At 62.7% G+C, this 15833-nt stretch overlaps 1 protein-coding gene across 1 annotated transcript in view; it reads right to left on the bottom strand.

The window, feature by feature from the left end:
- Window positions 1–15810, bottom strand: part of SDK2 (sidekick cell adhesion molecule 2) — a 46813-nt gene extending 31003 nt beyond the window's left edge. The window contains exon 1 of the mRNA XM_027654612.1: window positions 15332–15810. Coding sequence (XP_027510413.1) covers window positions 15332–15410 — 79 coding nt within the window. The 5' untranslated portion in view covers window positions 15411–15810. The remainder of the gene's footprint in view (window positions 1–15331) is intronic.
- Window positions 15811–15833: the final 23 nt, after the last annotated feature.

Here is a 15833-nt window from a genome sequence, read left to right as displayed (position 1 = left end):
GGGGGGAGAAGGAGGGTGCAGCCCCTCCTTTCACCCCCCAGAGACGAGATGGGGATGGAGGTATGAGATCCCACTCCACAAGTCCCCCTGGTCACCCCCAAAACACCAGCAGCTCATGGGACACCCAGGTCCCATCCTGCCTGGCACCACAATCCTGGGGACAACAGAGTCCCCCTCCCTGCCTGTGTTCTGCACAGGGTCATCCCCCCCCCTGCCCCTTAGGGACAGGGGTGACATCCAAGTGCTCCACTCCCCAGCTGGCTCATTGGAAGCTGATCAGTCCAGCGCCCATTCCTGCTAATTCCCATGAATCAGTGGGATGTGCTGGGCGCCCCAACTGGGCCAATGCCCACCAGCACCAGTGGGATGCCCTGAATCCAGCCCACCTGTACCTGTGGGCTCCAGGCGCCCCATGGAGCCCAACCAACACCAAGGACCAGCACCTGCCTCAGGGAAAACACCACCATCACCTCTCTCCTTCCCAACAGCCCCTCTCTGGTCTCACCAGGATGTGGCTGGTGCAATCCCGGGAAGGGACCACTCTGCTGTCCACACTCCTGGACCACAGAAGAGGGGACAGAACCATCTCCCTGCTCCCATCAAAACTTCCCAGGGCTCTCCCATCCTTCTCAGGGCACCACTACCCAAAAAGGAGGATGGCAGCCTGGAAAGGAGGGTGCCAGGCCTTCAGGAGCACTGACATGACCACCTGGCACTGCCAAGGACCAACCTCCCACTCCAGCCCCCCCCTGGAATGGGGAGATGGAGCTAAATCTCTTTGGCATCAGACTCTCGCTGGCTCCGCAGCACGAAGAGATTAAAAAACAATAAAGAGAAAACGAAACCCTCCGCTATAATTACCAGCCTTTAGCCGCCAGCGGAGGCAGGAGGGAGGGAGGGAAGGAGAGAGGGGGAAAAAGAAACACAGGAGAAGAAGAAATCCACTAAAATTTTAATAGGAACCACTGCATTTAATTTAACGACACATTTTTTCAATTACCAGAATAATTGTTTTATTCATAAAACGAGTTTCAATAAGAGGGTAATTTTCCTTTGTTTTTATTATTCATTTGTGGAACATATTCCCGGCGCAGCTCCCCGGCGCCGCGGCAGCCGCTCCACATCCGGGGGGCTGGGGGGGGGAACATCACGGGGGCAACCCACCCATGGTCCCCAAATACAGCACCCATGGGGGACCTCGATGTCCCCTAGCACCCCGGTGGGGTCACAGCCCTGGCTGGGTGTGAGGAGAGGTGGCCCCAGGGGATCCACCCTGGCCAAGGGGCGCTGGGGACACGGTGGTCCCCGCTGAGGCCACCTCGGCAAGATGAATCCCCAGGGCCGTGTCCCTGCCCAGGGAGTCACAGCCCCTGCTTGTCGGATGCCAGCCTGCGGTTGGGAAGCATCAATTTTTCAGTGGATGCTGGTAAAGCCACCGGGTTGATTAAATGACACGTCCCCACGGGCACCGAGGGCATGGAGCCACCGCAACGCCCCGGCACGGCCCCGGTGCTGCCAGTGTCCCCCCACGGTGTCCCCCCGGGGTGGGCGGCAGGTGCAGAGGGATTAGTGGCGCTCCCCGACACCGCCGGAGCCATTAGTATTCCTGAGACAAGGCTCCATCCCCTTCATAAAAAGCAAACACGGAATTGAAATTCCGAGTGCTCCCGGCACCTGGGGAGCTGCGGAGCGTGACGTGACGCCGAGCGGGGACCGGGGGAAACAAGGCACCTTCTGGGGGTGCCAAGGACGGAGCCAAGCAGGGGTTGACATGGAGTGGGCACCTCGCTGAGCCTGCTCGCCCTCCTCGCGACACCTGAGCCGGTACAAAGCAACCTGAGCCTCCGTGGGGCTCACACCGGGCTGGCAGTGGGGCAGGACAGCTCCATCCTCCTCATCCCACCACCCACCAGAGCCAAAGTCACAGAGTCATGGAATTCCAGACTGGTTTGGGTTGAGAGGGACCTGTAAGCTCAGAGACACCTTCCACTAGCCCAGGTTGCTCCAAGCCCCGTCCAACCCGGCCTTGGACACTTCCAGGGATCCAGGGGCAGCCACAGCTTCTCTGGACAACCTGTGCCAGGGCCTCCTCACATTCACAGCCAAGAATTTCTTCCATGAAATCTATCCCAGCCTCAGCCCTCAGTCCTGATCCCAGCAGAGAGGGCTGGAAGAGGAGCAGCCCCAAGGACATACAGCTGTCCCTTGCTCCACCCCCTGCTGGGCTGGTGCCATGGGGCAGCCCCATTCCCCCCGGCACACAGAGTGACCTGGCACAATCCCAACCACCTCATCCCTACAGATCAGCCTGTCCACACCGCACACCCCCACCCATAGCACGTCTTTTGATGTGGGGTTTTTTCCCTTTTTACTAAGAAAAAGACTTATAATTGCAGATGTGACCATTAATCCTCCCAACTTACTTTGTTCCCTTCCTTCCCTGCTTTCCCCTCCCTCCCTTCTCCCCCCACTGAGACCGAGAGCTTTAAACCTCTCCTTCTGGCTATTAATTAAAAGCAACCTCTTCACTGCCGTGAGTGTACTTGCCATAAATTAATAGCAGCCTTCTTAATCAAATCTTATCTCCTCTCCGAGTGCCCGGTGCACGGGGCCGGGTTGGTATCCCAGCCCGCCCAGCCGTGAAATGCAATTCCCAATGCTCCAGTGGACTCGGCAGCTCTGCTCCGGCTCCTCCTCCCCGGCACCTCTACCTGTGCCAGCCCGGAATCACCACCTGGGCCGGGAGGGAGGAGAGGGACCCGGCCACCCGCTGAGGAGGTGGCTCCCGAGGGACACGCTCCATTTCTCAGCCATTTACCGCGTTTATCCGCGGCCCCCGCGGACGGCACTCGCCTGCCTGAATTATTTAGGAGGGGTTTGGTGCTCCGAGGCTGTGAGAGCAACGGTGGAAAACTCTCCTGCCAGAGCTGGGGGCACGGAAAGGCAGCAGGGTCATGGCACAGCTTTTGAAGGGTCAGCTGAGGGTGATGCTCTTGGACCTGTGCTAAAGTGCTGCAGCACGTTGGAGAGCATCGTCCCTCCAGTCCCCCAACCTGGTCCCCCACCCCTGTCCCACCAGGTGTTCCTTCTCCCCACCCACACAGCACCTTCTCCAAGTGCTGCTCTTTCCCAAGGGCAGGTACAACACCAGGATGACAGTGAGGACCCACATGTCCCACAGTGCCATCCCAGGGCAGCCCCTGCCCCATACATGTCTCCATCCATCCCAGCCACAGCCCCGATCCATCCCGGGGAGCCCAGTGGGGCCACAGCAGTCCTCAGTCCCAGCCCTCCTCTCCAAGCTGGCAGCTCCCCAGTTCCACAGGATTCTCAGGCAGTAAAAGTGAGCTGGGTCAGCTCACCACTCGGACATGGCACCCTATGGCCACTGGGGCTGCTAATTCCAGCCCTCTCCTTTGCCATGCAGAAAACCCAGTGCTGGATGTGATTTTCCTTCGTGGTAGAGGCAGCTCTGCCTCCCTGCTGGTGTGAGACAGGCACAGGGGGTTCTGGATGAGACAGGTATGGGGGGCTCAGCCCTCTCACACCACCACAGTCCAAACCAAGCCTGAAGCAGTGAGGAGACGACAGGGGGTTGCAGTGGGAGGCACACCAAAAAGGAGCTGCTGCTCCTCAGAGCTAAGAGGGTTTTCAGCCAAGGCAGAGCAGCCTGGAACACTTCCCTTGCTCAGCTCCAATCACACTGGGATCACGGGAATAAAACCACCTTTGTGTCCATAAGAGGGGCCACGGCCCCGAGCCGCTGCCGGAGCAGGGATGCGCTGCCGGTGTTGAGGGATGCAGGAGCATCTCACAGCAGCCACATCCCTGCAGCAACAAGCCCTGGAGCTGTGCCAGGTGCTGCGCCCATCCTGCCCATGACCAGGCACTGCTGCAGCCCTGAAGGGAAGAACTGGGAGGCACCCAGTGCCCTCCAGCCATCTGCTGCCCGAATGTGCCCCGCGACGACCTTGCTGCCAAACACATCCCTCCTTGCTCTGACGCCTCCTGTGGAGCCCGTCGGGCTGGGGAGCTGCTGCACGGGGAGCTGCTGCCCTGCCATGGGGAAGGGGTACAGGCAGCAGGAGGGCTGCTGGCCATGGGAACGCTGGCCTTTGGGCTCAGGTGACAGCTCCAACCCACCTGGAGGGACGCGGCAGGACACAGGCACCTCACCTCCATCCCACCCTCTGCTTCCTCATGCAACTGCTTTAGCAATTCCCTCACATAGGAAAAAGGTTTTATGGGTGGTGGGAGCGCCCTGGAGACATAAGGACATGTCCCAGCAAGGGGGCAAGCACATGTGCCCGTTACCCCAGGAGGGCTGGCAAAGGGGGGGAGCCATAGCCAGCCACTGCCACCCCAGTGAGGAGCTGGGCTGAGCCCAGCAGAACCCACAGCTCTGGCACTGCTGCCCTGCTCCCTGTACCTCCCTCGGAGGGGATTTGGGGTTTCCTACAAGCCATAAGCCGATTGCAGAGGTGTGGTAACTGGATTAGGTGGGAGGCTGAGGGAGAGTAGACCTGGAGGAGCTGCTCAGTGGAGCATGGCTCCTGCCCGTGTGACGCCGCAGGATTTGCAGAGATGGCACTTAAACTGATTTCCCCACCCTTAAGCCTCTGGAAAGGTGAAGCTGCAGGAGGGATGTGGGCTCTGCCCCCTCCTCACCCCTGCAAAAATCCTGCAGGGCCCTGGAGTGGGCTGACAGAGGGGTCATGTCCCCACATTGGTCCCAACAGCCACCCCTTCCCAAATCATTGGCAGAGGGTCTCATTCCCTTGTCAGTCCCCACAGTCACCCCTGCCTGTGGCACGGGCAGTGAGACCTGCAGGTGACACCACAGCGCCTGAGGGAGCAGCACAGTGACCCCAAACCCTGGCACTGCCCCATCAGCACCCACCACCCCCCCCCAGCGATAATCCCCGCTGGCAGCAGACACCGCTCGGGGCTCCCGGTGACATCCCTGTGGCTAATCCAAACTGACCAGTGCAGGGCACAGCAGGGAGGACCACGGCCTCAGCACCCAGCTCAGAGGGGCTTCCCGAATCCCCCCGTACAGCCCCATCCCAGGGCAAAGGTGATGCCAGTGGGACTGCACAGTCCCCACCACAGGGATGCAGGAGCAGCCCCCGAGCGATGCCCCCAGAATGATACCCCTCCAACGGTGTCCCGCCTCCTCCCACAGCCCCCAGCACGGCACTGGTGTCACCTGCAGACTGCACAGCAGTTTTGCCAGTGTCACACCTCATCCATCTCCACTGGAGATCTCCCGCGGCGCTTCCCGGCCTCAGGGTGGGGGAAGCGGCAGCGGGTGTGATTTCCAGAGCCAGCGGCACTCAGGAAAAGCCCAGGCAGAGACCGGGAGCCCCAAACCCAGCCAAGGCAGCCCTGGCACAGTACATGGATGGATCTGCCCTGGCACTGCCAGCACGAGCCCCTCGGGGGCAGTGAGTTGCCTGCCAGGGCCATAGCAGCCCCCAGGACAAACAGACGGATGGACGGACGTCCTCCTCTCTCACTGCATCCTGCCAGGCCAGGCCAGTGGGACACCCCGACCACGCTGCCATCTCCCCTTCCTCCTCCCACATCTGTCTCCAGGCCCACACTTATTTATTTATTTGTTAATTAACTGCTGTTTCCATAACAAACGCTCCAGCTTCTCCCAGCCTCCAACAGCCCTGGGGCTGGATTGTTAACTAGGATTTTAATTTGTTAATTAAAAGCAGGATGGCTCCATAACAAGCTCCTCTTCCACAGCCGGGGCTCTCGGCGGGCTCAGTGGGCCACAGGCAGTCTCGCCATGCCCGGATGAACCCCCTCAGGGATGGGGGATGTGGGGAGGGGGGAGCCCAGCTCCCCCAGGATAAGGGCTGTTGGAAAGAGGCTCAGGACCTCCCTTCTCCCAGCAGCAGTGTTGGACACAATGCCGTTCTCTCGTCCTGGAAAACTCTCCTCCAGATACAACACAACCCCCAGCACATCCCCTCAGCCATCAGAGGGCCCCAAAACTGGTGACAGACCCTCCTCTGCCCACTGTGGCAGAGCCCAGGCCGTACCAGCATTATCCCCTCAGGATTCCCATGGACCACAGCCCAGGACAGCCCTCGGCACCCAGCCCCTGTGGCACCCAGCCAGGTGTACCCCAGTGCCAGTGTGGGCCAGGTAGGGGTTGAGATGTTCCCAGAGCTAACGGAGAAACATCAGCCCTGGCTGGGAAACAGCGACTCATTGAGCCCCACGGCTGGGAACAGAGCAGGGCTGTGTGCCTGCCCATCCCTGCTGCTGGAAAAACCAACATTTCCCTCACGGGAAACCCCAAACAGACACTCACACACGGCCCCGTTGTGTGTCCCCAGCCCTGAGCCCGGGGGGCCGACAAGTTGAGCTTTGTGCTCCGAGGCACCGGGCAGCCCCCATGGACCCCCACACCCGGCTCCGAGCACATGGACCCCGGGAGCACAGCCCCAGTCGTGGCCCCAAGGCACAGAGCTCCAAACCCAAACACGTGGAGCTGCCAGGAGCTGGAAGGGACCCACAGCAAAGGGACCATGCACGGATGCAACCGAGGGGACAGGAGCCCCCCCAGCCCGGGGATACATCCCCAGGGTTGCTCAGCTGTGGCTGGCACAGCCAGACATTGCCCTGCTGAGCCTGTCCCCACGCAGGGCACAGCCCTGACTCCAGCTGGGGATGTTTAACAAGCTCCAGGCTCCGGCCAAAACTCTTCCCCAGCAAACTCCTTCCGATGGCAGCAATCCTGGGAAGGCCACGATTACGCGGCTCTGCCGTATCTGGGTCACTGCTGTGAGTCACGGACACCCAGAGAGTGACTCAACGCTATTAGAGGGGCCGGATCCTGGGGCTGAATTCCCCAGGAGAGACTCCAAAACACCGAGGAAGGGAAGGATCGATGGACATCACCTCCAGACCCCGCAACAGCCACCAGCCAGACCCTCTGGGCAGGAGAGGGGTCAGCACACATCCCCCTCCCTGCACCTCAGCCCTTCCCAGCCCCGTTCCCAATGGCTTTGCAGCCAAGACCAGAGCTTCCCCACATGGATTTGGCAGGAACTGGCTCCACACCCAGCTGCCAAAAAAGGTGAGGGTCCCAACAGCCCAGATCCCAGCCCCAGGGTGGTCCCAGCACTGGGTGGGATGGGTGATACAGAAGCCCGGGGCAGTGCAGAACAGTACAGCTCAGGGCTGGATTTGGCCCCATGGAACATGCTGAGTGTACCCTCCAGGAATTCCTGGAAGGCAACCACAGCCCTGTGCTGTGGCAGCTCCCGGGGCCACGGCGGCCAAGGAGGGGTGGGGAAGCAAAGCCACCACGGACCTGCCCCGCAGGAGCCCCAACAGCACCTGGGATGTCCCTTCAGCAAGTGGCACCCGTGTCCCCCATCTCCCAGCCCCTTCAGGATGCTCAGCAGACGGACAGACAGACAGACAACAGCCGCTTCCCGGGCTCACCACGAGAATCCCAACAAGGCAGCATTTCCCAACCGAAAAAACACGGCGGGGAAAGAAAAACAGAAGAGAGAAACCACAAGAAAAACCCCACTGAGCCCTTCCCAGGGCACTGACGCAATCGAGTCGCCAGCCCCGTGGGATGGAAAATGCTCTGCCAGCTCCTGCCCTCCCCGTGCCAGGCGGGACGAAGGCATTGGTGGCCACAATCCCCCTCCCCATGGCACGGCCCCGAGCCAGCGGGCACCGGGCACTCGCCCATTTACTGGGGTGTTGCCCAGACATCCTCTTTTCTAAGTATTAATTAGTCATTGCATTGCTCACTTGAAACATAAATAGCTGTAGCATGACAGCAAACATGAGTTTTCCTCGGAAAAAGCTTTTTCCAAAGCGTTTCCTTCGCAGACGTCCCTGTTCACGGGGGGGGGACGGGAATAACGGGCACCCCACCCTCCCCCCCCCCCCCACTCCCAGCCAGCCCTGAATTTCCAGGGCAGAGCAGCAAACTCTGGTCATTGCATTAATTCACACACTTGTGGCTCTCCCAGCCAGAGGGGCTTTTCCAGCCGACACCGCGCCAGCGATTCCAGCCTGACGTGGAGCTTATGGGGAGAAGCCAAGCGAGCAGAGACTCCCCCAGCGCCCCGGGTGAAGGGCTGTGGCAGCTCCCTGCCCTGCTCCCAGCACGTGCCTTGCTTCCACCCTCCACTGCACAGCCCCGCTGCCCCCACAGCCTCTCTTCCCACCCTACAAGTGAGGAAAACAGAGAAAACAAGGTGATGAAGGCACCCATCACCTCCCTCCCCTCACACGCAGGCAGGAGCCGGGTGCTGAGCCCTTCCCGGTGCTCAGCCGGCGGGGAGGTCTCTCCCAACGGCAGAGCTCGGAATTAAGCATCCCACCCTAATGAGTTGATTTTATTAGTTCGTGAACGCATTGAGAACTCATTATCAACATAAACATCAGCTCACTCCACCGAGCACGGTGCCGCACGCCCCGGCAGCGCCGCAGCTGGGGCCACGTGTGGCTCCCACCCCAGGACACGCCGCGGGTCCCCATTGTGCCCTGTCCCTGGCACTGAGGGGGGGGTGCCAAGGCAGAGGTGCCCACCCTGCAAAACCCCTTGGGCCGTGAGCTTCCCTGCTCCATTTTGGCTGCGGGGTTCCAGGTTGGGCACCCAGTGTCACTGCTCGCCGGGGTGGGACAGCCCCGAGCTCCTGCCACCCCAAGGTGTTCCCTGGGAGATGCTCGGTGCTGCTGCAGGGTGGGAAACCCAGTCACGACCCCTCGGGGCTCCTGCAGGGCAGGTAGAAGCCCCCACCCCACCCCAGGGTCTCCAGGACCCCCGGGAACCAGTGCAGCACCCAGTGCTGGAGCACAGGGGGCTCAGCAGACCCCAAGGCCCCCCGGGGACAGCCAGCACAGGAGGCAGCACCCTCAGCCCAGGGAGCCAGCTCCGAGCCCCCCTGGGCAGGGCTGTGGCGGGATGCGGGGGCACAGCGGGCACATTGTCCGGCTCGGCAGGACGTGCTCCCTTTGGAAACAGCAGCTAATCCCATTTCATCCCCCTTCACGGCCATCAGCTGTTTTTCAGGCATGCAGGAGGCGGGTTGCTGAAACCAGAGCTTTTGTGTCCGCCGGTCCCAGCCCCCTCCAGCCCGGCCCCACGCTGGGCCGGGAGCCGGCAGCGTGTCCGCACCCAGCTCCATCCCCAACCAGCCCTTCAGGGAACGCCAGACCCACGCAGGACCCCTCCATGTCCCCCCAAGCTCTCATGCTGACTCCCAAGCCCAGGCAGGGAGGAAGAGGAGAAGCACTGAGCATCCACCATGCAGAGACCCATGGGAACAGCCACACACAGAGCCCAGCACTCGACTGCTCCCCACTGGGGGACACAGGCTCCCAAAAGGAACAGCCATGTCCCCATAAAACCCCAGTAATGCCCGACCTGTGTCCCAGATTCAGCTGATTCCTCACTCAGTGAACTGGGATGTGCTTGGGAGGTGGCCCAGCAGGACAGGGACAGAGGGACAGGCTCCTCCAGCCATCCTGGTAACACATCCCAGCCCTGCTGACAGGGGATGGAACCATGTGGGTACCCAGCCCCGCTCTTGCCCCGGGGAAAAGCCCTCTGGATCCCGCAATTCCCATCTAAGGGGGTCCAAACCCAGCATTTCCCTTCGTCATGTTGATGAAGGAGACCCAACACTGCAAGCACAGGGATTTGCAACCCCATGGCCGGGGTGACCTGCTGGCCTCAGGGGGACAGCCACAGTCCCCCCACATCACATGTGCCCTCACTCTCCGTGACACAAGCAAGCCAGGGGTAGAAGGACTTTGCCAGGCACCCCAACCCCTCCCAGCTACACACACAGACCCCAAAATCCTAGAGAAACTCCTCCAGGGAGCAGCACTCCCGCTCCCACCCGTGCTGCTCCCTGCCCTGGCGGGGCCCGGCACGGCTGTGCAGGGAGCTGGGAGGGCTCAAGGTTACAGCCGAGGACTCGCAGGTTGTGGCTCACCCAGCAGTGCAGAAAGCAATTAACCACCACGGCTAAAATTAGCTCGGCAGCTTCTTCCGCTAATGGTCAAACTCATGGAGAACTCCCTGCACCCGGGGCCTCGGTACCTCCACAGGGACAGGGAGGGATGGAGGGGAGCTGACAGAGCCACTAACGTGGGTACTAAGGGGGACACCAGCTGGCACCATGCCAGGGTCCCCTTCCCACTGTACCCACTGCCACCAGGACACCAGCTGGCACCGTGGTCCCTCTCCCTCTGCACCCACCACCACCCAGTGCCTCAGTTTCCCCTCAGCTGCCTGGGGTGGGGAAAAGCTCCCAGAATGCTCAGGACAGCTGGCCTGGAGCTGCCACACACCAAGGTGGGTGACAGGGACAATGACGGCTGGCAGGGAGGGAGGGTGGGTGGCTTCAGCACAGGGGACCCCAGCATTCCTGAAATTGCCACCGTGCCATCCCCATGGCCAGCCGGGATGCCCAGCTGCTGGCACGCGGTGGCAGCTGGTCCCAGTGCTCAGGGCTTTCCACAGAATCCTGGATTGGTTTGGGTTGGAAGGGACCTTAAAGCTCATCTTGTCCCATCCCCCCACCACAGTCAGGGACACCTTCCACCAGCCCAGGTTGCTCCAAGCCCCATCCAACCTGGCCTGGGTCCTCTTCCCCAGCCCATGGTGGTGACAATGATCCACACAGGGAGGTGTCACCCCGGAGCATCCAGTCCCAGTATCCCCAGGGATGGTCCTGCTTGAGGCTGAGAGCCCCCCACGCCCCAAGTCTCCATTCCTGGGGGCCCCATCAGAGCAGGAAGACAAAGGGGGTCGGGGACCAGCTGCAGCCCAGGAATGTCCCCTGCCCTCGGCCCCGTTCCCAGGGATCAGGTTTCCCAGTTCCCAGGCAACCCGAGCCCGGCATGGCTTTCCAGGCAGGCATTCCTGCACCCCCGGGGCTGGGGGCAAGGGGAGGAGGCCGTCAAGGGGGCCACTGCCTGCCCTGGGCACAGACAGGTGGTGGGACTCAGGCTGGGACGAGGGGCTCGAAGGTGAAGCATCAGTGGGGGAGAGGGGCAGGATGTATCCCCAAAGTATTGCTGGGAGCAGGGGATGCACCCCCAAAGTATCCCTGGAAGCAGGGTGGGGGGAACACAGCCCAACAGCCAGTCCCCAGCCCCATGGAGAGGTGCTGAGGGCAGTGCCCACCCTGGTGGCATCTCCAGTATGCCCAGGGTGTGAGAGATGCCAAGCAGGGCCAGCGGGGAGCTGCTGCCATCACATTCCTGTCTGCTGGTGGGGCAAAGAGTGGCAGGAACAGATCAAGAGTCTGGATCCTTCTCCATGGATAGCTCTGGAGGGTGGGAACCCAAAAAAAAAGAATAGCAGCCACAGGGATGAGGGCAGTCCCTGGCATCATCACCCGCTCTGGGTGACCCCGGCCCTGTGTCCCTTCCAGCAGTTCCATGCAACGCTCCCCTGCACTGGAGGAGAAGCTCCCAGGACAGCCCATTACATCAGTACCCACCACCCTGGGCCATCCCAGCCCCAGAATGCTGCTGGATCCCCACGGGCACCTTGGAAGGCCAAGGCTTTGAGGCACCAGCAGAGCACCAGAGCCACCAGCCCTGGCACAACCCCGGGCATCGCGGGGGCTCGGCTCGCCCTTCGTTAGCACAATCACATCACCACTGACAGCAGCATATTTATTCCTGGCCGTTTTTCACCCAGCCACACGCCACTTGCTAACGAGCTCGGGGCGGTAACGAGGGCTCAGAGGGGAGGGCACCCGCCACTCACCCACCTGGCACCCAGAGGGCTCTGCCCCCACACAGCGCTGCCCCCCGGGGCCGTATTCACCCCAGGCATTGCCAGCGCTGCTGCTACGAACACCAACACACCCCCAACCAGTTTGTGTAGGGCCTACAGTAATGTGTGCGTGGCTGGAGCTCGTCCCCAGGCAGGAACCAGCCACGGGCACAGGCTGGGGACAAGGACACGGTTCGCAGAGTGGCGGAGGCAGGGTCACCCCTCACCGCGCCGCCTGCCAGCTCCCTCCTCCCGGTTTAATTATCAGCCTTCTCCCAGGTTCTCAAGCAGCCAAGCATCCGCCTGCTCCCTCCTTCCCGCTCTCCTCCCGCTCCTGCCTTCGCTCCCACCGAGCGGAAATGCCACCACAGCCCAGTCCCCGTCACTAAGGGACGAGCAGCACCCAACGTTGTCACTCACCCCGGTCCCCGGATGGCACCAGGGCAGGAGCTGCACAGCCATCCCCAGCCCTCCCTGCCCACCAGCTCCGGCCCCACAGGCCACAGAGGTGGATCCAAGCCCCCAGACACCCTCCATCCCACCAGCACCTCTCATCCTGCCTGTCCTCCCCCTCGGCAGACCACTGGCACCCCAAATCTTTGGGGACCGGCACAGTGACAGGGCCCAGTGACATGGGCTGCCTGGGACTGGACCAGCCCCCCTCCCTTACGGTTATCAGGTCATCAAAATTTCATCATCGCCGTGCCCAGGCACTAATGGCTTCCCAAGCAGCATCAAATTTTAATCTTCCCTTCCTCTCCCCTAAAAGCCACTCTCCTCCCCGAGCTGGAGCGTTGCAGGAAGCCACCAGCAAACGTGCCAGCGTTGGCAGAGACAAGGGAGCCAGGGCAGGAACCTCACACTCTGCCATCCCCTCCTGCCCTGATGCCACTGGCACAGAGGAACCACCAGCTCCCATCATCCAACTCCTGGCATGAGCCTGGCACGAGCCTGGCACATCCCACAGGGGCTTGTCCTCGTCCTCCTCCTGCTCAGCCCCGTGGGGCTCCGTGTGTGCAGACGTGCCCAAGCTCCATGCGTGGGGCACAGAAGATGCTGGAACTCCCCCACTGCCACCTCTAATAAGCCTCTTTGATGGAAGCTGCCCACTGCAGGCCCCTGCCCCAAATCCCGTCTGGAACCTTAAGCCTCCCAAATCCCTCCTGGGACTGGTCACAGCCTCCTCAATCCCATTAGAGGTGCTGTGCCAGCGCAGGGGGTCCCGGGCTGTGCCCCTCAGCACTGAGTGTGGGCAAACCACATCCCTGGGGGTCACAAAGCCTGCAAACAGTGGGGAGGAGGGGGCTGGGGACCCCCAAGTTCCCCCCAGCTCTTGGGGAGCCCTTCATTGCCCTGTTAATCAGCCGAAGGGCCCTTTGCTGGCAGGGTGGGCTGCCCGTGCCCCCCAGCCCTGGCACAGCCCTCCAGGCCCGGCACAGGTCGCACTGCGACAGCTCCCGCCCGGGCAGCGCTGCCTGTGAGCCTTCCCCCGGCTCCGCATTGGGCTCCGGGTAATTAGCGCCAGGCCCCTAATCAATAAGTTATTTTTTGCCATGGGTAATTAATAATTACACAGCGCAGACGGGCTGTAATTAAACTTCCATCCCCTCTCTCACAGGCAGCGAGGGGCCTTTGTTTCACCAACCGCAGGTGTTAAAGTGCCTCACCCCGTGCCCGGGCAGCCCCCGCGCCCTGGCCGGGGAGGTCTCACGCCGTCATCTCCTCCTTCCCTTCCCTATTGATCCCATTTTCCTTGGCTGCCAGAATCAATAGACCCGGCGCAAAGCGCTGCTGCCCCTCGCTGCCAGCCCTGCGGGGATGCCCTGCCTGCCCCACCGCAGTGGGAACGAGCCAGAGGACGGAGCCCAGTGCCAAGCACCCTGCCCACACGCTGCCCCCTCCCCAGCTCCATCACCCAGCACCCAGTCCATCCCAACGGGACGCAGCGGAGAGTGCCAGCAGCCCACGGGCACCGCAGCTGGGAGGTGACCCTGCCAGTGCATCCCCAGTGCCACCCGCGGCAGGGGAGACAGGCACGTGCCAGGCTTTGGGAATGAACCCTCCAGCACAGCCAGCTCGCCTGTGGCCGCTGCCACACCAGGGCCGGGCACTGAGCAATGTCACAGCACCCGTGAGGACGTGACACGCGCTGCAGAGAGCCGGAGCCGCAAAGATCGGCTCCTGCGCCAGGAGAGCGGAGCAAAGCCCCTTCCCCACCCTTCCAGAGGGGCTGGACCACCGGCAGCCCCACATCCTCCACCCTACAGCCATACCCTGGAGCCCCACGGATAAATAGAAGGAGATTGGGTCACCCCAGGAGCCCATCCTGCAGGCGGGGAACAAACGGATCACAGGGGACCCGCCAGCCGGAGACGCCAGCCAGGAGAAGAGAAACTCGGCAAGGGAGTGAATCAATCAAAGAGACCTTCAGAGCTCCCCACACAGGGCCTGCCCGGATAATATACTGCCGCTTTAGATGTTATGTTCTGAACTTAATTACTGAGAAATTATAGCAGTGCTGGGGGAGGCTCGGGGGGAGCGGGAGGACGGGAGCGCACGGGGACTTCTGGCTCCACTTGCTGCTGCAAACAAGGGCAAGAAATGTCGTGGGTGAAGACCCCCGGTGCTGCACCCCACTGTGCCCCCCCCGTTTCCAGTCTGGATCTGCTCAGTCCAGGCACAGGGACGGAGGTGGCCACGCTGCAGCTCTGCCAGCCGGGAGCCTCCTCTGTGGCCCCGTGGGGACCCTCGCTGCCAAGGAGGAGACTCCAGGGCCCCTCAACATCTCTGAACCCCAGCTGCAACCCGAAGGGCCACAGACTAATTTTATATCCCTGTGGGGCACTGGAGCAGCTAAAACCAGCCTGTGCCGTGCCCAAGCCACGAGGGCAAGGAGCTGAGAGGGGCTCACGCTGCCCAGCAGCACCGCAGCCCCCAAGGGCTGTTGGGGTGCAGAGGGAGCCCCGGGCACCCACAGGGGCACAGGGGTGCAACCACCCCAGCCCCAGGCCCTTGCCCCCTCAGACCAGCGGCTGGAGGTCCACGAGACCAACGTTATGGTATGAACTGCTCCCTGGGAGCCCCCCAGCCTTGCACCCCAGGTTCCGTGGTACAACGGGGGTCCCCAGGGAAGGGGGTGAAATGGGCGCCGCTACCCCCGGGGATGTTCAGCCTTCCGAAGGTGGTTCAGCTCGGTCTCTACCCCAAGCTCAGAGCAACACGTTCCCTCCATCCCCAGCCTGGGGGCAGTTATGGGGCAGGGGAAGGCACAGCAGAGCCGCGCTGCTTGCTCCCCCGAGCCCCCGCGGACACCGCGTTGCGCCCAGCACCGGCGGGCCCCGGGTCCCGGCTCCGGGGAGGCTTCGCGAACACCACGGATGCTGTGCCCTCCCCGGGCGGAGCTCCGGGGCCGACTCGCTCCCACCCCCGGGCTGGCACACCGCTCTCCCAGCCCGGGGGTGGCAGATCGCTCGGCTGAGGGGCGCAGCGCGGAGACCCCCCCACCTCTCCGCGGTCCCTCTCCCGCCATCCCCCGCACGCCCTTACCTTGGGCGCCGGCTCCCGGGGGGCCGGGCAGGGCGAGCACGGCGAAGCAGAGCAGCCCCCAGCTCCGGAGCCGCGCCATGGCTCCGCCGAGACGGGCTGGGGGGGCTGTGGGGGGACAACTTCCCCGACTTTATAATCCGGGCGGCTCCAGCGCAGGGACCCCCGCAGCAGCGCTGCTCAGGGCGAGGCGAAGGCGCGGGGCTGAAGGGCTCCTCGTGGGGTTGGGGAGGGCCGGCAGGCAGCTCCCCACCATCGGCAGCTTCGCCGGGGGACGCGCGGAGCCGGGACACCCCAAACCCGGCGCAGGGGCGGCAGCCGAGCCCCTCCCCGAGCGCTGCGCCCCGCGTCAGGGAAGGGGACGGGAAGCGCAGGGCGCCGCGCCCCCGGCCCCTCCTGCCCGCCCGGGCTCCATGGGGGCCGGGTCCCCGCCGCTCCGGGGCCGAGCGAAAAGTTTGGGGGCGGGGGGCGGCCCCTCCCCAGCGCTCAGCTCCTGCCTGGGGAC

The sequence above is a fragment of the Corapipo altera genome, unplaced genomic scaffold, assembly GCF_003945725.1.
Source record: "Corapipo altera isolate COAL_440 unplaced genomic scaffold, ASM394572v1 343, whole genome shotgun sequence".
NCBI classification, from domain to species: domain Eukaryota; kingdom Metazoa; phylum Chordata; class Aves; order Passeriformes; family Pipridae; genus Corapipo; species Corapipo altera.
The sequence above is the reverse complement of the archived record's forward strand: the minus strand, read 5'-3'. Positions and strand labels throughout refer to the sequence as shown.